The sequence below is a fragment of the Protopterus annectens genome, chromosome 2.part2 (genome assembly GCF_019279795.1).
Source record: "Protopterus annectens isolate FY-2018-M chromosome 2.part2, PAN1.0, whole genome shotgun sequence".
NCBI classification, from domain to species: domain Eukaryota; kingdom Metazoa; phylum Chordata; order Ceratodontiformes; family Protopteridae; genus Protopterus; species Protopterus annectens.
In genome coordinates, this window is record NC_056730.1 from 1,047,157,452 (window position 1) to 1,047,182,324 (window position 24,873).

At 40.6% G+C, this 24,873-nt stretch overlaps 1 protein-coding gene across 2 annotated transcripts in view; it reads left to right on the forward strand.

The window, feature by feature from the left end:
* The first annotated feature begins 8,844 nt into the window (after window positions 1–8,844).
* PCGF1 (polycomb group ring finger 1) overlaps window positions 8,845–24,873 on the forward strand; it is a 1,514,627-nt gene continuing 1,498,598 nt past the window's right edge. The window contains exon 1 of one of the 2 annotated variants that reach the window (XM_044064289.1): window positions 8,845–8,994. In XM_044064289.1, coding sequence (XP_043920224.1) covers window positions 8,908–8,994 — 87 coding nt within the window. In that variant the 5' untranslated portion in view covers window positions 8,845–8,907. Of the gene's footprint in view, window positions 8,995–10,696; window positions 10,768–24,873 lie in introns of those variants that run through there. The other variant, XM_044064290.1, reaches the window with a different exon arrangement.

Consider the following 24,873-nt stretch of genomic DNA (forward strand, 5'->3'; position numbering starts at 1 on the left):
TGGATAGATTAAAAGTCATGTCACTGTAAACTTTAATGCATAAGATGACATGACTTCTGCCTGGCCCCCAGGCTAGTCTCTGACCCTGCCCTGGTGGGAGTACTGCATATCCAAAAATGTGATATAGCTGATGACATCAGCAGTATCTGTTGAGAAGAAGATAACAGCGTCCCACATGCTGGTGTAAAATCCTCTCTGTAATGTCAAGCAACAGATCATACACACACACAGACCACACAGACACGCACGCTTCATTGCAGTGAGAACAGAACCCCTACCTATCTAAGTACACAGACTACAAAACACAGTACTTAAAGCAGGTGCCACACTACAAGTCTGATTTATTTAGGAGTGCAGGTGAACTGATAGATGACATCAGTAGGCCATGTGTGAGACAAGAGGTTTGGGAGGCATGTATGAAATGGATGCATAGGCATAAGCAAGTATCAAAATACTGTCATTGCATGGCATTGGAGCAGTAACTGTGGGATACACACTTCTGCACTGCTCTTTAGACACGCACACGCACATACACACACACACACACACACACACACACACACACACACACACACACACACACACACATACACACACCAAGCTGACTGCAGTGCGAGCAGAACTCCTACCTAAGTACATGAACTACAGAACACAGTATTTAACACAAGCACCATGGCACAAGTCTGATTTATACAAGACTGCAGGTGAACTTATAGCAGATGACATCAGGAGTCCATGTAGGGGACAACAGATTGGGGGGCCTGCATATGCACATAGCTTCATAAGTTCATATGAGGTTACTAGCCTAATAGCACCAAGGTGTTTAGAAGCCTAGCTGTGTAAAAACACAAGTACCCTTTTTGAGCATAGCTGGATGGTCATTTTTATCAAAGCGTGTTTGTGAGCAGCACCAACTGACCCTTTCCATGAGGGACACAGGTGTCAGCCCAGAGGTGACTTTACAATCACCCAATCAGTTGTCAAGGTTGCACTTAAACAGGGTCATTGAGAAGCACTGCTTTACATGACGTGGGAGCCTATTATGGAGGAGTGTGAATCGCTGTTGGATATATCTGTCTCCCCAGCATGTTCTGTTTATGTCACAGGCTAGGTTGAGAACTCTGGGGCTAATTATTGTTGTCCCATTTGAATTGCAGATGTCCATTTTTCAGTACAGCAGAGTCTGAGATTGCTCTGCAGGGCAGCTATAGATCACCTTTCAGGAGCCTGCATGATACCGAGTACATTGACAGGTATGCCAGGCTTTCCATGTATGCCATGTTTGGAGGCCTGGGAGTCTCTCAGGCATAACTCTGTATTCTCTACAATTGCTGCAGGTGTCTGGTGAGGTACAGAAAGATTTCAGCATTGTACTCCATTATTGGCATGATAAGGTTAGAATACAGCAGAGGTATGACTACCCTGGTCTTGGATGTGATGTCCATATGTATGATGCATGCAGTGCAGATTGTATGTGTCACCACTATGGGCATATAGTGATGAAAGTGTTGATTGCTATCGACAGATGTTCCCAAGACCCACAACACTGTGTTTGTGATTAGGGGAGAGTTATGTATATCATAATTAGCAGGGGCACTTCACTGATAAAGGTGACAAAGTGTCATTGTATGTTCAAAGTTTAGTCTGTGAGTTTGTCACCAACCCTCAGTCTACGTCAGCCCCTGCTGTAATAGGTTACTATCACTGGGGGACTCTATATGAGTGCATCCAGCTAACAGTCATCTGAAAACTTGGTAAACCACAGGCCATCTACTGTTGTCTGTGCTTCATGGAAGCATCTACCAAAACAGTTGAGGGCCCAGCATACATACCTGTGAGATTCCACTGGTGAGTGGGCTAGTGGTGGAGGTGCACCCCCCAGCTTTGACAGTGTGTGTTCTGTCATTGAATCAGTTGGCTATCCATCTAGTACTGAATGGCCTAATTCCCTGATGGGAGATCTTCATTATGAGACATGAATGGGGGAATAGTGTCAAAGGCCTTGGATAAATCAACATAGGTGGCATGTCTTGTTGTCCCTCATCCAAGTCTTTGGGATCAGTATTCAAGAAGTCCACAAGGGTCAAAAAACAAGATCTATCCTTGACAAAACCAAAATGGGTAGGGTAAAGTGTGCTGAAGGTCACCTATGTCCCTGTGGATATGGTCCATGCTGATTCTTGCACTTGCAGATAATGCTTTTTATGTGTATGGGTCAATATTTGTAGTTCTGCATGTTATCAGGCTGATGTACATTGCATAGCACACAACATTTTATATTACATTTTGTAGTGTGGTTGTTATATGTGTGGAGAAAGTACTGAGACCCCAAGGTTGCAGTGGGTGGTGGGTGCCAGCATATGATGTATTTTAAATATGTGACATATACTTAGATAGGAACCTTAGTCTGTAATGTTTCTACATGTAATTTCATGTCATACAAAGGAAATGGGCAGTAGACAGTAGTAATACAGCATAGTATATAATTTTCATACAGTGACAAGCAGCGTGGTTGCACGACGGTTAGTAAAGTGTAAATGCATGCGAGATACACAAGTTTGTGCACTGCTAAGCTGTATTGCTAAAGTCTGACAGTACTGAATCTCTGTAATACACCTGCTACTTAACTGACTCTGTGGCAGCATGCGTCAATGCAGTTAATGCAGAGATACATTACTTTTTGGGGCCAGATGGTACTGGGTTCGAACACAACTGCAGCTAATATTTTTAACTACTTTTGTATTACTGTCGCTGTGTGTTGGTGTGCAATAATGCATTAAAAAAGAAATGGGGAAGATAGGACAGTGGTGAAATGGGAAACATGCAGTGGGAAGAACAAATGGAAAGCAATACAAGAATGTGCAGGAGGGAGGTAGGAAAGAATCATAACTATCCATTTCTTCAACAGTAAAAAATGATAATATATGCAGAATATTAGCTGAATTTGGACTGTCACCTCCAGAGAGAGGGGTGACCAAAACTCAGTTATGATATACAACCAATTGGACAGAATTAAGTGTGTGAAGAACACATGTGTGAGAAATGGAGAGCTATGTATGGGATGTGTATTTTTTTGTGGGACAGGTGTCCATTTTTTTTTACAGAGAAAGGAATGTTGGGGAAGGGACATGGCCATGGGTATGCCTGGTTCTTGTAAGAAGGGTAAGAGAGGAAGCAATTGCAAGACACAACATAAGAGACAGGGATGGATGGTGATAGACACAAGAGGTCAGTTGACACCCTGCTAAAGAGCTACTTCCTGTGTAGAGGGTTCAGTTCTCTCATTCTTCATTTGCCTACTATGTGACCTTGAGCAAGTTATTTAACCAGACAGTGTTTTGAGGCAATTGGGAATATGGTCCAGACTTATTAATGGTCTCCTGGACTGCATACCTAGTAACTACATATAAACCTATATACAAGAGCTTTACTGCAAGAATGCAATTACCTGAGACATTTTTTTCATCCTAATTAGCCATTTATCTACATTTACACATGGAAATACAACCATGGAATTGGTATACATATATAACAAAAGGAGGCAGGAGGGTAAAGCTCCCTACATTAAAGAGGGGGCCACAAGGACTTTTGAGTCTTGCAAAAATGATTTAATACAGAATGCATGGACTGATTTAGTAGGTGTGTGCTTTGATGAATTTGACTTCTTCAGGTTAATGTCATGGGATTATGGTTCGACATATTATAGTGTAGTGAATCCCTGTATATGGTTATACAGAATCTGTAAAGGCCTTTTATTCCATTAACCCTGTAGATGAACCAGCCAAATGATGTTGGTTCAAAGTGTTAACCTACACAATGGCTGACTCAAGTCAGACTAGTGGTTTAGTGTCATGGCCAGCTGGAGTGAGGAAAGAATAGTAATACATTTGACTCCATGCCTTACAAAGGGGTTATGGGGGAATCCCAGTGATGCTATTGTGGATTAAACACAGATGAGGACTGAAAATCCCACTGAGCCTCAAGCCTAAAGGGACACTAAAGGTTATCTAGAGTTATATCACTACTGACAGGAAGTGGAGTTCACATGCTAAGACTATTGCATGCCAACACCCTAAAACCCCTTTGCAGGTTTTGTCTGGGCTGCAATAATATGTGACTCTGTAGGCACCATAGAAATAAAAAGTACCCAACACCTGAACAAATAAAGGCTATGATTTCTCTTGTGAAAGGAGAATGGTAAGTTCTGGTTAAAAGAAATAGGTTTTGTAGGGTGACTTTAATTTTACAATCAGTAACATACTCACATACAGTGACAATTACAAAAACAGCTAATGCCAGCACATATACACAACCACAATCAAACACAAACATATCAGCAAAACCAAAAAGCATAATCCAGCACACACATAGATATGGGTCCCCTACACATGGTTGAAATTTCATAATGTTGAAGACCATATGGCCGAGACCATATGATCAACATTCGAAATGTCAACCATGTGGAACTGGCAACTCTGTACAGTGCGGAATGGAATGATTTCCATCTTTCACACTGTAGTGCGATCTCGGAGTTGGTGTATTTACGTTACGTGGGGTGTGGGGATGCAGAGAGGGTGTAGCCCCCTGCTAGTAGTGTGAAGGTAAATTATTCTTGTGTTTTTTTTTTTATTACATGGTCGACATTTCAAATGTCGATCATATGGTCTTGGCCATATGGTCTTCGACATTCTGAAATGTCAACCATGTATAGTAGACCTGAGTATGCATGTATATATTGAAAGAGACAGGGACAGCTACTTTGAAGTATGGATAGATTCAAGATATGAAGAGGTCTGTTGAAATATTTGTCAAAAGGCACCATAACAAAGAAATTTTCATTCACAGATTGAAAATAAACTTTATACTTCTTATTCTTTTATTTACAAGTAAGAAATTGTTGACATAATTGCAACCTAGTATGGCCTAAATAAGTAAATAACTTGTATATGAATTGATTTAACCTAGCTTTCATCCCCACTGACTCAACCGTCTGAGCAAATGTCACATTACCTTCTGTGCCAGTCTCGAGCTCAAATGAGACACTCATTATTTATCTTGACATGCCCTAGATAAATCTCTCAATATTCGTTTTGTATCACTATATCCTTTGAGTTACAGCCTTACACAGTACAAATGCTTTCCACATCTATAGTGTCAGAAAACAAATTATTTTCTTGTTTTTTATTCCTGAATGCATATGCTTTATTATCATCTACTGTAGACTGTATTACTGCAAACTGTCACCATACTTTACACAATTTAACAAAACCATTTATTTTATTATCCAGCTTACATAGCTACCCTAGAGCAGGACACTTTCTTAATTCGGATTTATAGTCACACAAGTATAACACTTCTCAGCTACTTGCTTGTATCTAGTCTTGTAAATTTCTCATCACATGCAGTTTTCCCCACATCTAATTTTTCAGCAAACTTTTAAAATTTTCACATCTTAGGCCTATACTAATTTTGGTTGCATACCTTTGACTTCTAAGTGCAAGAAATCTTGACAAAGACAAACATAATAAGGAAGGGAGGCAAAGGCCCAAAATCTGGGACATAATTTAAATATCGCTCATATTGACTTAGAAAGTTGCTAAAATAACAGGTTTTGTATTAGTATGCTTTTTTCTGAAAGATATGAAGTATGAAACTCAAATGCATGTCATTATTTAGTGACTAAAATCCTCAGTGATTTGCCAGCAAATCAAACATTTTATGAGACCAAAAATAAGAGTCAAAAATCTGGGCATTCCCTGAAAATCTGGACAGTGGAGAGGTATAAATAGGAGAGCTTCTTCCATCAGCCTGCCACCTACTTGACAATATTATATAAATTTAATTAAACTGAATCATGGAAGTCAGCAAACTCACTGATTGGCTTTATTCTTTAAATCATAAATGTAAGGAGTTATGACTTTCCTTGGGTTCTCAAATCTTGATTTAAAACAAATGACAGGCATATGGTTTGGCAGAGTTTCATCTTGTCTCACAACAATTTTAGGAATTCTGTTTCATAATCACAATTCTGACCTTTTTTCTTTATAAAACTCAAAAACATATTAGTTTCATCACTTCTTTCACCACAACAGGAATAATGAGGCAAATTACATCTTCTCAAGACTCCTCAGCTTTTCTTATCAACAGCCATGATCAAACGAAATGTTCAGGGTCCACATTTTTCAATTTTCTGACTGACATATTTTGTGGGAAGCCATAACTGCATTTTGCTCCATTTGCGTACTTCTGACATTGCCTTTGGATGAAAATAAGCATGCACATCATTTAACAAATCACACCATACACTTGCTGGGAAGAAATATCTGAGCCATGTATTTATTATGCCAACCAGATCAAATTATGTATCAAAGCCGTGCCAGATCAGAAGTCAATGACAATTAGACCAATCAATGCCAGTCAAGAATATTCAGACATGTGCAAAGGGCAGAACTTGGAAGTAAGTCAAATCAACCAGGGTATAACATACTACCGCAGTTGTTCTGTCTTGCTCTGCTGTTGAAAAAGAGATCTTGCCTGACTGCCTGTGGCTTTTTAAACTCTTCCTCTACATACCCATCCACCTTTACACAGCCTCCCTTCCCTTCCTCATCCTAACCAACTTCCTGCCTCCCAATCTGCTGAATGCTATTTTCCCAATGGCAATATAGCTGTGCCTATAATTCCTTTACATGCTCTCAGACCGACACTGTGTAATACTTGGGTCTTTAAGCCAAGTAGAAATAAACTATACCTCTCAACTCGCAGATTGTCCAGATTCATATTTTTGGTCCATTTTTTTTTAAATTGTGGTTTTCTGGCAAATCATTAAAGATTGAAATCAGAAAATAATGGCAGACATTTGAGGTTCAGACTTCATACCCTTCAGAAAATTCATGCTAATGCCAGGGCCAGCCTTTGGTCAACTGGCACCCTAGGCAAATGGGCTCCACAGTGCCACCCACACCACCTGGTGCCACCATCCTGGCACACCTACACCATCCAGATTACTGGAAAAGTGCCCCTGCTAAAGCGGTGCCCTAGGCGGCCACCTAGTTGGCCTACGCCTAAGGCTGGCTATGGCTAATGCAAAACCTGTTATTCTATCAACTTTCTAAGTTTGTAGGAACAACATTCAAAACAATGTCCCAATTGTTGGCCTTTGATCCACCATTATTTATGGCTTTGTCCAGATTTCTTAGTCTAAGAGGTTGAGAGGTATGAAATAAAAGACCTAACTACCACGTGATGGCTTTACTTTTGCAACGATGTTGGCATTCACCAGGAAACATACCTCTGAAGTGTACCTCATTATGAGGAACGTTCCTTATTTTCACCCTCAAAAAGTCCACGTTCCTCACAGTTCCACATTTGAAAGGGTATATTACATTTTCATTGTTAAGACTTTTTTTTTTAATTATCCTTGGTAAATAATGCTAAATCATATTAATTCATTTAAAAAAAGTTTTACAAGTATAAAGCAACATATTTTAACTATCACGTGCGTTACCTGGTTGAAGTTGCTAGCAGGCTGTTACTCTTCTATTTGCTCTGCATTGAGAGCTATGCCGGAAAATGTGTCAGACGTTAACATACACAGGGAAATGCATCAGATCAGATTGAGTGAGTGTGTTTATGTGATTCAATTGCTGGTATTTTTACACTGAAAGGCGCCAAACATTAAAATAAACTGATAACGATATTAAACAAGATACCGATCCATAAATACCAGAAACAGAAAGCATTAGATAAGGAAAGAGCGCGTGTTAAACGTGTCCATCTCTATGCCAATAAAATATATCAGGTAGCAAGCAGATTATCCCGATGAAGAGCTATTTAATCGAGGTATGACTTCCGGAACAATGAAAGACACTGTTCTTCCAGCAAGTTGTGTCTGAAACAATTTGCACCATACGATGTCAACCACCTAACAGCAAGAGGTTCCCAGGTTCCATTCTCAGCTGGTGTGCCTTTTGTCTGTGCTGAGTCTGCATGTCCTCCTTGTGTTCGCATGGGTTTCCTCTGGGTGCCCCGTTTTCCTCCCACATTCCAAAGATATGCAGCAGGTGGACTGGACACTCTAAACTGACTGTGTGTGTGAGTGTGTGTGTGTGTGTGTGGTACAGATGAATTACCACGTCAAGGCTAGCCACACGGCAGTGTAAACCTTGGCTCTAGATAGTCGTCACTGCTGAAGTGACATCCCGACCCGATGGGCAAAAATGGCAAAAGGGTTGAGGATGTATGGATGAAAACCAATAACAGTGGCGATAACCTATGAGCTTCATTTTATGTGCTCATTATAATTGACATGGGAAGGTACATGCACGGATCCAATCGGAGCTTTTAGAGTACCAGAGACTTATCAGCGTTCTCTTAGGATTGCCAACTGTTCAAGACATTTTTGGTACAACATCAGATTTTACAGGCAGAGGCAGACACATACCATTACCCACGGCAACTTTTTTTGCCTAAATTAAGCTTATTCTTGTAGCATTTTAGTTGCTTATCCTGTTTCGTATAACATTTAGATATTTCAGATACAGAATAACTGATTTATGCAACTATTGCATCAAATATAGGAAATAATTTTGTCCTAAAATCTCAGGACATTTGCCATTTTTACAGTTTTTTTTGTCAGGACACAACTGTCCAAAGAGGGACTGTCCCTCGCAAAGTGGGACAGGTGGTAACCCTACCGTTCTCTATGTTTCAGATTTTTTTTCATTTACTAAATATCTAAACTTATGCTGCATCCCGAAAGCAAACTATATTGCACTTTGCAAGAGTCTACAGCATCGCACAATTGCCATGGCAACTGTTGGTTTCCTCGCACGTGCCGGGCAGTGTCAACCAATCATTTGTCACCGTACTACAGCCCGGAAATAGAGCTACAAACTGTTCTCCAAAATGGCGACTCACGAGCCTATGTCCATCCCGATGCGTCTCAGAAATCAGCTCCAGTCTGTCTACAAGATGGACCCGCTAAGGAACGAGGTGGGTAACAGAACTTTTTAGATAAATATGAATTCTTGTATGTCTCATTAAAGTGTGAAACTGATTCCCTGTGGTTTCCTTCTGTTTGTAATTGACAAGTCTCGTCAGGTTTGTATCTGGCTAAGCGTCTTTGGGACTGCACTGCGCATGTGTGGTAGAACTACTACATCGTATTTTTTATGTTTAATTGTAATAAATAGTTTGAAATTAATCATTAAGTGTTACGTCTTTGTTATTGAATGTGTTAACGCCCATGTTTATTTTTTTGCATCTGTTTGTATGATTGCTGTAATTTACTTTTATGGGTAGCATACCGTGAACAAGTGTTAGAATGTAGTTTTCGTTACATGTAACATTGCATTCAGTTAACATCGGATTTCTTGAGTGTAGATGATTCTGTCCTAGCTGTAAAAAAATGAATTAAGCACGTTCGGTATGCAGTTTACAAGCGGTACTGGTTCAGGTAGTTGCGAAACGATCCTCAAGCTATTCATTTAATTGAACTGACCTACAAATGCGTGATTCTTTTACAGTTTTGTAGTGTACGAGCTGATGTTGTGTAACGTACTGAAATATTGGTTGCTGTTTTAAGGAAAGTAACTGGTGCGCTTTTGTAAATATATTGACTAGTGTTTCTGGCTGCTGACAGCTTAGATCTGGACGTAGGATAAAGTTGGGACAGTCTGATAAGTGTTCCAGTACGTTGCGATAGCTGTGGCGGTAGCAACACTCGGATCGGAAAGAGTAGGAGTCGTTTGGGAGGAAGTTTAAGGATGCTTGCCGATGTTACCGATTTTCCAGTCAGCAGACTGTATAGAGTGCAATTACGTTTTGGTAGTCCTCACCTTGCACGGTCAGTCACAGACAGAAATTTGTCGGTGAAATAAGTTAGGGTTACCACCTGTCCCTCTTTGCGCAGTTGTGTCCTGCGAACAAACTTAAAATGGCAATGTCCTGACATTTTAAGACAAAATATATTTGTTTTCATTAATAGTTGAATAAAACAATTATTTTGTATCTGAAACACATACATATTATTTGAAACAGCATAAGCTCAAATGCCACAAAATAAGCGTTTATTTTGGCAAAAAAGTGAAGTTATGTCCTTTGCACAAGCAGGCTTTGCCCTGCACAATTTCACATTTCTACAAAAACGTCCCACTTTAGGCATTTGAAAAGGTGGCAACCCTAAAATATGTAATAAACGTAAATATAGGTGACTTGAATTTGCGATCTTCAGTCGTGGCTGGCAGTTATTGTACAATCCAAATGATTGCTGTAATTAACTATTTACAGTCATTTTATTGTATTTTAGAGGTTAGAGAAGCGTTAGTTTTTAACTACAACACGAAACTGTTTTTCTGAATTGTCCAGCTATCCTAGTGACCTCTACCAGCGATGCTCCTCGTTGGCTTTGTTGATCTACACCTACAAGTTCTGTAGCATTTCTAAATTTAATTTTAGTTGTAGCGCGCATTTATTATACTGACACCAGTTTTACTGTGGCTGTCCTGCGCTTACGATGGTCTGCGACAGCCTTCTACTTGCATAACATACGGTGCACTTACTGCCCCTCCCACCCCTAAAAGTAGAATGCCTTCATTCATTCTGCGTTTACGTGCCGCTTTTCAGCTGCCGTCATTCCCCAGGCACCAGACAGAGAAGATCTTCCTGCACTGAGTGCCAGACCATCGCAGTACTCCGTCAGTAATTGGGCGTTTGGACTGATTTAGGAAGATGGGGTGCGCACGGGAATATCTGTTATCTTCACTGGTACTTACTTGCTTGATACTTTTAAGAATTTAATATCCCATTTTGTGAATGGATTTTTAGAGATGTTTCACTGTGCCAGACTTAAGGCAAGATTTTGGGCCTTGAAGCCAGTCTTAAATGACAGCTGGCAAAACTAGAAGGATGGACAAATAGGCAACGATTTAATAAGCACGATCTTGAGTTTAGCTTGAGTGCCGTAAGCTAGACAAAGAAAACGTGGAAAGCTGATTGAGAAGATAGGTATTTGAACGTAATGATTACTTTCTAGATTCTTCTGTGCCCAGATGTGACAGGGGGTTGTGGCACAGTGATCCATATAGTATGTATGTTTACTTTCTTTGACTTATGGATGTTGGATTTTGTAGATGAATATGTTCCTTCAGTTTCTGGAATTTTGGATAAAACCACTTTTAGATTACTGTATTTCATTTTTGGAGGTCTTAAAAGAGAAAATGTTAATCTGCTAGAAAAACAGAAAGAGAAAAGTTTGACATAAGTAGTCAGATAGATGGAAGCTGGGGAAAACATGTGATCTTAAGACATGGTGCAAATTCTCTATAACCTGGCAATACATATGTAGAAAATAGAGTAATAAAAATGAAAAGATACACTTACAGTGGCAACAACCAGTTATTAATTGGATTGATTTTTCTTTGACTTGCTGTGTCTACCTATTATTTGTTTACGAAGTAGGTGGGTTGATTTCACATAAATCACTTTCCTCAATGAGTGGAGTATATAGGGTACTGTTACTGAGCGCTTGTTCATGCAGACAAAAAGTCAGTTGTATATTCTAGCACTGTTAGAGTACAGTGAACTTTGAGGCAGGTGTACATTTACGTTGTTTTGTAGTCGAGTCTCTGTTATGGGGATGCAAAAAGAGAATAAGCAGTTTAGCTTCATAGCACGTGCATCACCTGTGGTCTTTATCTCCTAAGCACTTTCTACATATACCTAGAAGTAAAGCTGTACATAAAATGATGTGTGATGTAACAGTGTGAACAATTATCTAATGCCAGAACCCACTGAGTACCAGAATGTAAATCTCTGAGCCACTAAAACTGAAAACCAAGTGCATTTGGGAACAAATGCCTTGGCAGAAGATTGAAACACTGTTCATTAACAGGGGTGCCACAGACTGAACAAGTCTAAGTCCACTCTGAGTGAAACGTTACATGCCGCAGACAGTAATGTCCCGTGTGCATTACAACTTTATACATTGGAACCACGGTGGAATACTATTAATAAACACCAAAACAGTCATGTCCATCTTTGTGACCAAAGTAGCAGGCACTGGTCTAAAGGGTGCAGGAACAAATGCCAAAAGGTCTTTAGTTTTAATAGGTATTAGAAGCCAGGCTGAAATGTCCAGGAGCAAATGCAGCACGGAAAAATGTCTGAATGAATGAATTGTTGCACTGTTAATACCACTTAAGTTTGAATGCTAGGAAATATTAGGAACAGCAGATGCAGTCATGACACAACTAAGCCTTTCAGTACTTTGCAAATTAAGAAGTGCAATTTATTCTTAATAGATTTAAGTTATCACTGAAGTGGAAGCTTGACTAAGGTCGTTTGTTAGGCAGTCAGGTCCTGCCCATCTTGGTCTTGTTCTTCCATGGGCAGTACCTTTTATTGTGCTGTAGAGAGATTTCCTGCAAATTGCATTGTTTATATGAAAACTGTATTTTACGGGTGTGTTTTAAGTTATTGATGTCATAGACCTGACCCTTGTTGACAATTTCATCTTGCGGGAGTATGATTCAGAGAAGCTGGGGCAGCCTGCGAGAGAGTGTTGTGCCAAGTTAAGATATTACTATGTTGTGAAACGGTAGTATTGATAATATGATGCCGGCGGCTGCTAACATTGTTGCAGACAGTGTACCTAAAGTTTGCAGCTTAAAATGCCCAGTCTTAAGCCATTCATTTGGTGGCTTTCAATTACTTGTGTAGCACCAACACAAACTGTACATCTAAGAAAATAAGTTGTACAACCAGTAGTATACGAACAGTTGAAACTAGATTAGAGGAAATAGCTTGTGTCTCATTTGTTAGTGAGTGGTTTAGCAGGTAGCACACTTGGCTTGGGTGCTGGAGGATTGGAAGACTAATATGTATTGTCAAAAGAGGAGGTTTGGTGGATGCTTCAATCCTCGGGTGCTTCTTTTTGGGTGAGAGCTTACACTGAGATCCTATTTGCCTGCCTTATTGTTTTATTTTATCTTGTTTTTATTTAACCTTTGTTAGTTCCACTGTTGATCTCGGAGAAGACTTGAATTGGTGGTAGCTCGGTCAGATGTAAAGGGTATTATAGCATTTGGGGTGGGGAAGGGAGTTGGAGACTCTCTTATTAAACATCAGCATATGTAAAACAGTATAATCTCAACAGCAAAAGTCCACAAAAGTATCCTACTTCTTCAATTCAGCACTTAAGATACCATGTTATATTTATAGACCCTGTCAGAAAAAGATTTGGAAAGACATTCTCCTATTATATAGCAATAAATTATATTGTTCATGCCAAATGTGTTGTATAATGTCCATAACTTTAAGGGAAAAGCAGGTGAATGGTATGTATATTGAGTAATGTGTATCAACATCACATGAACTTGAAACATGGCATGCACATTCTGCTGACAAAATAATATGGATACTGATACAGTCAAAGTGATGCTAAGTTTATTAAATATTAATATAGAAAGAACGAGCCAGTGGCTGAATTTCTCCAGTGTCCTGAGTTTCCAGTACTTAGTATGGGTGCCACCTTGGATCTGTCTGAAAATGGTCCACATTTCTGGGACTAACACATTTTGCAGAACATAAAAGTAAAGTGCTTATTCTGGAAAGGTTCACTGTTTTGGCAGCAGGCTACGTAAGACAAACCAGACCTTTATCCTCAGCAGCAGTCCCTGTCTTAACCTTTTGGATCTATAGCAGTATTCTCAGGCAAGATGAGAAACTTGCCTGTGTCTGGCCAAGGGTCTTTGTCAGTAAGTCATGCCTGCCCCACTTCAGCGGGAGGTGGCTGGGGGGTAGCCTCAGTAGACATCCAAGCTGCCTAGTTCTGGAGAAGCACCTTTTTTACTTTGAGATTATCCCAGATTGATGAGACTCTTCCCCATGTCCGAGTGAGTGAACTCTGCAACTCTACAGTTTTTCTGCTTTTGTCAGTGATTTGAACCCATTTTCATTTGGCACCCCAAATTTGTGTCCCTATGTGAAGATGGGGAAGTAAAAATGTCCAATAAATAGTGTTATCCAGTGAGTTTGACTATCATCGCCAGTTTAGCTTGATGTAAGCCCTGCCATGCTGTTATTGCTTTGTCAATTTCTGATCAACATACTAGGCTGCTATACCTTTGCTTGTGAACAAGATCTTCATGGCTGCTTTTCCTAACCTGCTCAGAACTACTCACTCTTTCCTGCAGAAACTGACCACTGATTTAGTGGTGCTGATTTTTTGTCCATTTTCATCACAGACAACGGTGAATCACTGCATTACATGGAGAATTATTAACTTGAGGTGAAGGCAACATCACTTACAGCCAGTGGATATGCCACTCTCAGTACCACCAAGTGCATAGTCTTCAGACTTAACCTGTGCATGATTCTTCTTCTGTATGTGCAACATCACTTGCAGCCAGTGGATATGCCACTCTCAGTACCACCAAGTGCATAGTCTTCAGACTTAACCTGTGCATGATTCTTCTTCTGTATGTGCAACATCACTTGCAGCCAGTGGATATGCCACTCTCAGTACCACCAAGTGCATAGTCTTCAGACTTAACCTGTGCATGATTTTTCTTCTGTACGTGTAAGTCATGAATAGGAAAGCTATGCTTTGGGAACCCTGTATTGTTATAGCAGCTCCCCCTGGGCATGCTCTGGTATTTATGTCCTGTGGGTGATAAAGGCACATTACTAAGCCGACAGTACTAGCATATAGGTTTATAGGTATATACTAGGCCAATGTCCAGCGGGCCCTTTATACTCCTAGTCTTGCAACACAACCCATCTGTGTCCGTATGTATCATGGACACTTATCATGAAGGGGGTATGTTAGGAAGTTTCTAAAGGTTATGTGGGTGGGTATGTTAGACAGGCAGATAGAAATACCGAAGGGGGTATGTTAGGAAGTTTCTAAAGGTTAAGTGGGTGGGTATGTTAGACAGGCAGATAGTTTCTATCAGAGACATGAGGGGCAAGATCCATGGTGAATTTCCAATTTCCCATCTACTGGTCAAGGTCACGGTTAAATAGGGTTAGGGATGGACTGTGCATCACAGGGATGGGGCGGTCATTCCAGAGCTTGTCTTATGTCGCAAGCAAATTAGATCCATGGTGAATTTCCAATTTCCCATCTACTGGTCAAGGTCACGGTTAAATAGGGTTAGGGATGGACTGTGCATCACAGGGATGGGGCGGTCATTCCAGAGCTTGTCTTATGTCGCAAGCAAATTAGATCCATGGTGAATTTCCAATTTCCCATCTACTGGTCAAGGTCATGGTTAAATAGGGTTAGGGATGGACTGTGCATCACAGGGATGGGGCGGTCATTCCAGAGCTTGTCTTATGTCACAAGCAAATTTTTAAATCCTTGGATATGGTGATTTTGATGCTGTCATTTTGTGAATGTGTAAAATGTCCATCAGAGCTGGATTTGTCGGTGCCCTGTATGTCAGGCATAGATTGCCTATCGGTAACCTGTAGGGGACAGGATAGAGAGATAAATCTTTAAGGCGATTTGTATAGGAAAGTAAGTTTATATCCTGGATTCTCCTGGTAAGGAACCTGAGCATTTCCACTACTACTTGGGTCGGGTCTGGTCAGGTACATGCTGAAGGAGGCATTATACTCAATAATGGGTCTATAAGTGCTGAATAAAGTAGCAGTTTGACTTCCTTGGACCTGGATGCCTTGCCTTTACTTACAAGCTGGGTGACACACAGAATGACTTACAAGCTGGGTGATAGAATGACTCAAGTGTTGGCCACATGTTTGATCAAAGGTCAGATTACTGTCTACATACATTTCCAGATCCCTGACTACTGGGTCAACTCTTGGGGGGGGGGGGGGGTTGTATCAATGGAGTATTTAGCCTGGGTGTAAGCTTTCCCAAAATGCACTGTAATGCATTTCTTGGCATTGAGTTTTAATCAGTGACTTTGGCACCAGTCATTTTTTTCTGTATTAGATTCCCTTTATTCAGCCTGACTCAAGTGGTGGAGAGGGATGGAACCCCTACTCTGATCCACTAGACTGGGATTTGATTAGCAGATCTAATGGGAGGAGGAGGAATAGGAATGTAGAGACGTGGCTGACTTGCTTCTCTCTGGGAGTGGGGGTGAGAGGTTCATGTGCATTTAGTGTCTACATTAGGTGGTGCAGTCTCGCTGATGAAGTCATGAGTGATCATTGCTCGTGCCGAGGGTAGGTGGCAAGGCTGCTTGGAGGGAACATCTCTTGTGAATGCATTGTTCAGCAGTCAGCTTGTACTTGCCATTGCTGGACAAATAAGTTCTCCTTAAGGGAAAAAAAAACTTCCATTTCTTATACTGATGTGTTATTACTGCTAGCTTTAAAATAAGTTTCCTGAAGGGAAATGTGTTTTTGTTTTAATGGACTATTTAAAGACTGTAACATACTTTCAAACGGAGCACTTTTAAAACTGACAGAAAAATTAAAGTAGTGTAAACTAACTGACTGTTTATCTTTCTGTTGTGGAGCTGCCATAGTTTTGAAAGTGCTTTTTACTGTACATGTTTTTTTTTTGTGTCAAAAGGTAACTTTTATGGACTGGCAGTTTTACAGACATCTGCCATGGGAAAGGAGCACCATTTTTCTGCTTGACAGTAGAACAAAAAGAAAAGTTTAAGCAAACAGCCTTTGCCACCGTAGCAGCTCAGCTGCAGGGGGTTACTCTGTGGCCATTTGCTATACCTCGGGCCATTCATCTTTTACCTCGGATCCCTCTTGTGCAGCAGCTACAGCCACTATGGATTGGGGGTTAGCCATGTCCTCTGTGGCTTTTGCTGTCTCCTAAATGGTCAAAGGAGAGTCACTGTCCTCAGTCCTGGGATCGGAAACAAGGAAGGTTTCCCTGTTGTGTTAGAATGCTGTGTCCATCCCTGGAGAAGCAGCAGCTGCTATTAGCAACTCGACTGGCCCCATTTTTTCTGTCAAAGAAACAGAAAATCAAGCATGTCTCTACTCCTCCTCAAATATCTTTGGTTATAGGTAGTTTACTGGTTCTGGCTCAGGGTTTAGCTCAGGCTGTTGATCCTTCTTGTGCAGCCTCCAGATTTCTGATTTAAAACTCTGAGGATAGCTCATTTTCTGATTTTTCCTTGTGGGGAGTTTTGCAAGAATCTTCCAGTGTTTTCAGTGGGAGAATGCAGGGATTTTTTTAGTAGCCAGCCAACTGTCCCTGAAAGAGGCAGAGTGTGTAAAATGTAGTACTTGCCTATTTTCGCAACCAGGTTTTGCGTCCGCTTTTAACTTTTGTTGATTTCTACTGAAACAGCATCACTGAAGTGTAATATGGAACAGTACACTGTCAAAGTCTGCCGGGATATCGGTGGTGGTTTTAAAAATGTTAGGACTTATAATTTTTAAGATTTGTGGGAAGTGTCCTTTAAACACGTCAAGCATCGATTTCTGTGATCGCAGTGGTTACGTGTCTGTGGGTTCTGAAAGGAGTGTGGCAGTTAAGTGGATGATATTGCGCACAAGCGGAGTTTAAACAGCAGATTAGGTGCTTGCTATTATTTTCTGTAGTGTTTTTGTAGTCTTAGGGTAGGTTTACCATTGAATCGGCTGTGAAAAGAATAGTAAAGGTTTTGAAAACCGATCTCTTTCCTTCACCGACTGGCAGCATGTCAAAGGAACGCCTTGAAAGAGGAATGGGACTTGCTTAAACTGACACGAGATGCTGGCTGTAAAGGGGAAACCTATTTTTCAAACCTTACTTTTCCGACTTCAGTTTTTTCAGCCGTTTCAATGATAAAACTTCGTAAAACTACTAAAATGTTACAGAAGAGGTGTCTAACCTTCATAACACTAAGCAACCAGCATTGCCGCAAAAATCTGGTTGCGATGATACGCAAGTACCTAAAATGTATTTATTTTACATTTGTTTACTGGGGAAGTCTGACTGGACACAGGTCCATTTTCAGCAGAGGCCTGGGGAGAAAAGCTCTAGATAAAAATACATAAAAACCGCACAAGAATCAAAGTTCAAGAATCAGAATATCTAAAATCAAAATTCAAACAGGAGGAGATCCACAGTAACTGGATTATGGATATCAAGTTATATACACAGTAAAAGGTTAGTGCAGATAGGTACCTGTGCACAGCAAAACTTCTTAGCATAGTGTTTATAATGTTACAGAAATCACAGCAAATCTTAAAATATTTTATTACATTGTTATGTTAGTTTTAAAAATTAGGAGATGAAGAAAATTCCTCAATCTTTTAAATTTTTACACTATTCCCAAACCTGAGTTGGCAGCTATAGCATTAGTTGACTCTACTGCTGTTAGGGACTTATTTAATGCTAATCCTACTCCATTTTAATAAGGATGTAAAATTTATAGGTATGGGAAAAAGTGTATACTTCCACAACTTTGATTGTCAGAATTTTAAATGGTCAGGCTAATGCGAAATATTGCGAAAGTATGAGGTATGTTTTATTTACAGTTTCTTCTTGTGAAGAAAAACGTTAAGAAAAAATGTAGTTTACTCATTGTTTGCAGTGCGTGTATGACTCTTGGCCACTGGTACTGTTTTAAGTTGGTGTGCTTGGCTGCATTCTTAGAACCTCTCAGATGATTTAAAAATGAAATTATAAAATTCTACCTTGCAAAGAGATTTTGTGATTGGCACCTCTGATGCAGAGGTGATAAATGTGAAGAAAGGGCAAGTGGAACAAGGAGATCTTATAAGATTTTTTTTTCCAAATTGTCAAAGGGATTTTATTTTTCCTTTTTTGCCAAAACTGGTTAAACAGTCTCAACAGAATTCTTGTAGACTGACTGTGAGGATATTAGTGTTATCTGTGCTAGCATGATTGGCTGAAATTTTGTAAATATTTGTAAATTACCCTGTGTTATATATGCCAGTATGACTAGTTGTGATTTTGTAAATAAGTTTGTCTTTTTTGATTATCATTCTGATTTATGCAAGGTGTTTGAATGTCAGTGTTGTTCTGGATGACCATATATACATTTTTGAAAGAGAATAACTGTGTGTTATGCCAGAGTCCACTGACTTAGATGTGATGTCAGTGTGTGCCAGAGCTGGGAGAATAGAATCTTCACGGCAGCTGTTTGTTTACTTTTCAAAGTCTGATATACAAGAGTAGAATTCTCATTGCAGCTTCCTGTTACTTCTGCTATAAAAACAGATTCTGAGTCAGTCATTCAGGTAATTGTTTTCTAGACCTGTTAGCAATAGTAGTCCAATTGTTACCAGAATAGTTCCAGTCGTTGAGGAGAGACAGCAGCCTGGAGTGTTGATGTAATTCTTCATCTTGCCTTGCAGAAGTAAGTGTATAATCTTGCTTTGCTGAGTTATTTAGATAAGGCAGAGACAGTTAAATGTTGGATAGTCGGGGAACTACAGCTAGTTAGAGGTTTTTTAAATCCGTGTGACATCTATCCCACAGAATTATTTTCATATTTCCTGTGTGAGAAACTCGGTTTATTGGAATCGGTTATTCAGTATTTACAATTTTAAATCCTTATTTATTATTAAATGTTATACTGTCTCTCATTATATTTAGTGAATAATTTTAATAACATGATGGTGTTTATGCTTATTGTGATAACACCAGGGCCACTTCGAAAAGCCTTGCTGCTTGGGATACATGCTACCATTTGTTTCAGTGTCTGTTTTACCCAATGTAATTGAGCGCCCCTTTTGAAGGGTATTGTGGTATTTGACTGGTGGCAGCTGTTACCTTGTAATTTAGACAAAGAAACGCAGCAGGTAAATCTGTGTCAGTCTTTCCCAAGAGTGTGTGAATATCGGACATTTAAGAGTGAGTGTCCCTAAAACTGGGACACAGTGTTCTACAGTGGTTAATGTTGAGATTCATTTGGGCACCTTGAGTGAAGCATATAGTCCAGCTCCAAGTTTTGGAACCTATTCCAGGTATACTCTTAGGGATGCTTTTAGTGACATTCCCTTACCAGATACAGTGGTGAGGATTGAGACACCTTAGTTGCTGCCCTAGGGCAAAGAGGGCATTCTAGAAGAAGTGGAAAGGGGCTTCAAAAAGAAGTCTGAAACCTTACAAAACCAAGGACAGTCCCAAGTCTGAATGAGTATTCAAGAGACCATGTGACCCCACCTCCCTCCCTGGCCCCTTTTCTCTTCTAGAAAGTCTCTGAATCTCCACTTTTCTCTTTGGCAATAGACAGTTTCAGACTGACAGGTTCTGAATATAATTCATTGCAGTTACAGATGGCAGTAGGAGGAAATTCCTCCTTTCCACAGGGTCATTCCATATCCTGCAGATCAGACTCTCTTGTTTGCACTTGTTCTTCTTCATCCAGACTTCAGGTCTTTCTTAAGGTTTTGTTTGTCTGGATCACATCATCAGTTCTCTTTCTTACTCTTTGGATTATGCACTGCACCAAGAGTGTTCAGTGTCTAGCCTTAACTATAGCCTATTATAGGATAGAGTGTCTACAGTTTTCCATATTTAGACTTGCTTATCTTTGCAGAGTCTTTTTCAAAATGTAGGGAATATCCTTCATATAGGATTGTGTTCCTGGGATGTCAGCTAGACACCTCAATTCAAAGATCTTTCTTTCCATAGGAAAAAAAAATAGTCTATTTAGATCCATTTGTAAGGTTTCCTCTTGGCCTTCAGTCACTGTGAGGGAATACGTCAGGATTTTGGGCCCATGTCATCTTATTCTCATGAACCCCCTGAGAAGACTCCACATGAGAAAGTTACAGTGGTATCTGAAATCTCTTTAGTCACAGTATTTAGCACCCCTTATCTTTTCAGATCCAGTACTGGGGTTTGTCAGAAGAGAAATATATAATTTCTTTGTTAGTGTTGGTTAGCTTGGGGGTTTCTGCTAGCATTAAAATCTGTGTTGGTTACATTTCTAGTAATCATTTAAATCGGAGTTACTGGCTACTGACACCTGTCTGCATGTATCAACTGGACACAAGCGCAGAGAAAAGTATACTTAAATCAGCTTATTTAAGATTTGAGAAAGTAAATGTTGTGTGTCTTTGATTCAGTAAATATTGTGTCTCTGTCTCTCTGCAGTTAGTCCCCCCCCCCCGGCCCCCCGTTTCCTGTTGTGGTGTTAATCTTGGGTGGCTTTGGAATTGCCCGCCCCTGCTGTAAATCTGTTTTTGCACACTCCTCCTGGACCCATCTCATTTGCTCACTTAACTGAGTACAGTGAGATCATATTTTGATTTCAGATACTCCTACCAGTCCCATCTCCTCTGCGGTGTACAGAGAGAGCACTTGGGAAGGACATTCCCCTATAGAGTCTTAATCTGCTCTGTTTCCTCCGTTTCAAAAAAAAAATTGCACTTCATCTGCTTTATTGTATTTGTGTTTCTTCGTACTTTATTACCTTATTTTGCTTTTGCCTCTTCTTAAAAGTACTCAGTTGAATTTATTCTGCTGCATTTATTACTGCTTGTTAGTAGCCTGATTAAATTGTAACCGTTATTCCAAGGCCATTGATTTAAGCACTTGGGCTTCAAACCAGTTGTTTTACATTAAGAAGGTTTGTGGTCTGCACTGTTGTGCCAGGACAGGTAGCGTACATCCTTCTAAGTTGGGAACTGCTGATTGAAGGCTCAGTGTCTGTTATTCTGAAAGTGTATTAGTTCTGGGTTGAGCACTTGGGCTTCAGGCCAGTTATTTTACATTAAGGAGGTTTGTGGTCTGCACTATTGTTGAAGGAGAGGCTAGATTCTGCCCTTCTGAGCTGGGAATTTCTGGTTAAAGGCTTATTGTGCATGCTTACTTGAACTGTTTCTTTCTGAAATCGGTACGCCTTGTTTGCTGTAGCATAGACTAGATTCAGGCCAGCTGGATCTAGCTTTATTTGTATGACTTGTGCACTGATCCAGGCTGCCTTTTTTGGAGAAGATTTCTCTGTACCCAAATGGCAGGACTGTGCATTTAGAACTGGTCTGATTGAAGACTGCTGGAACAGGGCTTAGTTTTTAGCTTTTTAACTGGTTAATTTGGTAAAGTGTTGTTTTGATTGTATCTGCTCTATTTTCTGAAAAAAAAAAAAAAACATATACTTGTTTCCCACCTTTCTGAACTAGTATAGGCAAGTTTTCAGGTTATTGCTGAATCCAGGGCTGTGTTACAAGTTTCTGTGTTGCCCATATCTTACTTGGATAGAAGGAAGTTTCTTTGCTCACCTGTGAGAGAGGGGAGCTTTGAGCAACCTATCTGTCCCTGGAGGAGTGGTTTCAGCCCAGAAGTTAATAGTTTATCAGCCATTTTGGGCTAATTTCTATCTCTTTCACTTCCCTGCTATAAAAACTGCATTTGTGCGGTTTTGTACACTGGACAGCGCCATTTAGCTAGAGTTAAACTATTCTCGGCTCCATTTACTCTTCAATTTTTCCCTTGGAACTAGACAAACCTTCAACTTTAGCACTCAAACCATTCATTTCACAGTCAAGCACTTGCTTAAAACTCATAGCAAGCACTAATTAACCCTAGCACTAGACCCCCCTATACTGTCCAGAAGGACAAGGCTCTCCATTTGTCCCCACCAGCCAATCAGAAAAACAGCTTACTCTACCTGTTCAGGCATGTCCAAAGGGTAGTTTCCAGTGTACTCACTAGTCTAACTGGTGAATCTGGGCATTTTGAAGCAATGTTACATCTGCCTCATGTACACAAACAACCCTCTCCTCCTACCACCAAACACTAATATATGCGAGAGATGCAATTATACAGCCAAACTGGAGGCAAAGCTCTCTCAACCCAAGACTGGAACTGACAGTCAAGAGGAGAAGGGTAATACTTGCAACACACCACCAGTCTCACATAGACCCAATAAACCAACACCGGCAAATAACACACATGAATACATGAAAACATACTCTGAGGCTCTAAATAAAAATCTGCAAAAGCAACAGAGACCTCCAAAGCAGACATCCAAGCAACCTCCACACCCCATCACCAACCATTAAACACATACTTGACATAATCAGTGTGCCACGCAATCACCGCCCTTAACGCAAAATAACATACCCAACACACTAGTAATAGGTGACTCTATAGTCAGGCACACTGATGTCCCACTAACTAGGCTGGACAAGGAGAAGATTACAGTTAGCTGCCTGTCAGGTGCCAGGATCCACCACATAACACAAGCACTTAGGTCACTATACAAATACAACTCTGTCATTGTCCATGTTGGTGTGAATGACCTGAGATGTACCTCCCTGGACTACATGAAAAGAGACATGGAAGAGCTCTCTGATCATGTAGCCCAGGCCGGTATGACCCTGACCCTGAGTAGCATCCTGCCCTCACTGAGAATGATGCCACAGTATAAAGAAAAAATGATAAATTTCAACAATTGGCTATGTTTCTGGTGTCATTCAAAGGGGATCCAGTATCTGTCTGCCTGGGATGACATGCTCAACAAGCCACGTTGCTTCGCAAGAAATGGCTTGCACCGGTCACCCTTAGGCTTTCGAATACTGGCCAAGGCTCTTGCCACGCCCATAGTGCCATTTTTAGGCAAGGCTCAAAAGACAAACCCACCACCATAAATAGCACAAATAACCAAAAGCTGAGGGTAATGCTACTACGCCAGAAGTCTAAACCTCAAAATGCACACACTCGAGGCACCCCTCAGTATGGAGAACATCGACATCTGTGCAGTAACAGAAACCTGGTTTAAGGCTCCTGAGAGCACCCCAGCACTACTAGGCTATAACTCGTACCATACCTTTCGGCTATAGAACCAGGACCGAAACACAAAAGGTGGGGGTGTATCCATATTCATCAAGGATACCCACATCTCCAGGTTATTGGCGCAGCACAGTGCATCAGAGATCATCCATGTGCAACTAACAATGGGCAAAACGGCAATCCAAATTGTAGCTTGCTACAGATTACCCACCATGGCCCAGGACCCCCGTTCATATTTCCCAGTGTCTCCAGAAATGCGGAAGGTCCTACCAAACACCTTTAATACTGGGTGATTTCAATTACCCAAACATAAACTAGGAGTACTAACTCCCTTGCCCAATGCTTCCTAGAATTTATAAACTCGAACGCATTGGATCAACTGGTCAACACCCCCACCAGAGGGAACAACACATCAGACCTGGTCATCACTAACATGGGTGACCGGTGTTCCACACCGGAGGTCAACCCCTCCCTGGTTAGATCAGGCCATAGACTAATCACTCTGGATATCCACATTCCGCCCCCACCCCCAATAAAGGAAACCACCATGAAAAAATTTTCAAAAGCAAACTTCACATTACTTAAGACTGAGCTGGAAAGGTTCACAGCCCCCATGCTAAAGGACAATGCTGTCCAAGCTGCTGAAACTTTTATAAAGGCACTCTCTGTGAGCATCTGCAGGAATGCATGAATTGTGCTATCCAAGTAAACCAAGACTCACTCCTCAAAGAAAAGGACCATTCTGGTGGACCCCTGCCATAAACAAGCTATACAACAGAAGGAGGAAACTAGTACATAAGAGTAAAATCCCAAGAAGGAAAGACATCCCTGATCAGTATCAGCAAGAAACTACGATCCCTCATTAAATCATCCAAGGCTAGTTTCGAAAGAAAAATTGCCAATGACTCCAAAGATAACCACAAAGCGTTCTTTAGCTATGTTAAGAACCTAAGTGGAAACTCTGATCTGCTCTGAGTTAGTGCAGAATGGCACAAAATACACTGAACCGACTGATATTGCAAACATTCTGGCAGACAGGTTTAGTGCAAACTTCACCCCCCCCTCCCACCCTTTAAAGGGCCCATAACTATACCAGAAGAATGTAGGGCCCCGTCAATCACCGACACACAAGTTAAAACACCCCTATCCAAATCCAAACACAGCTTCAATGGGACCAG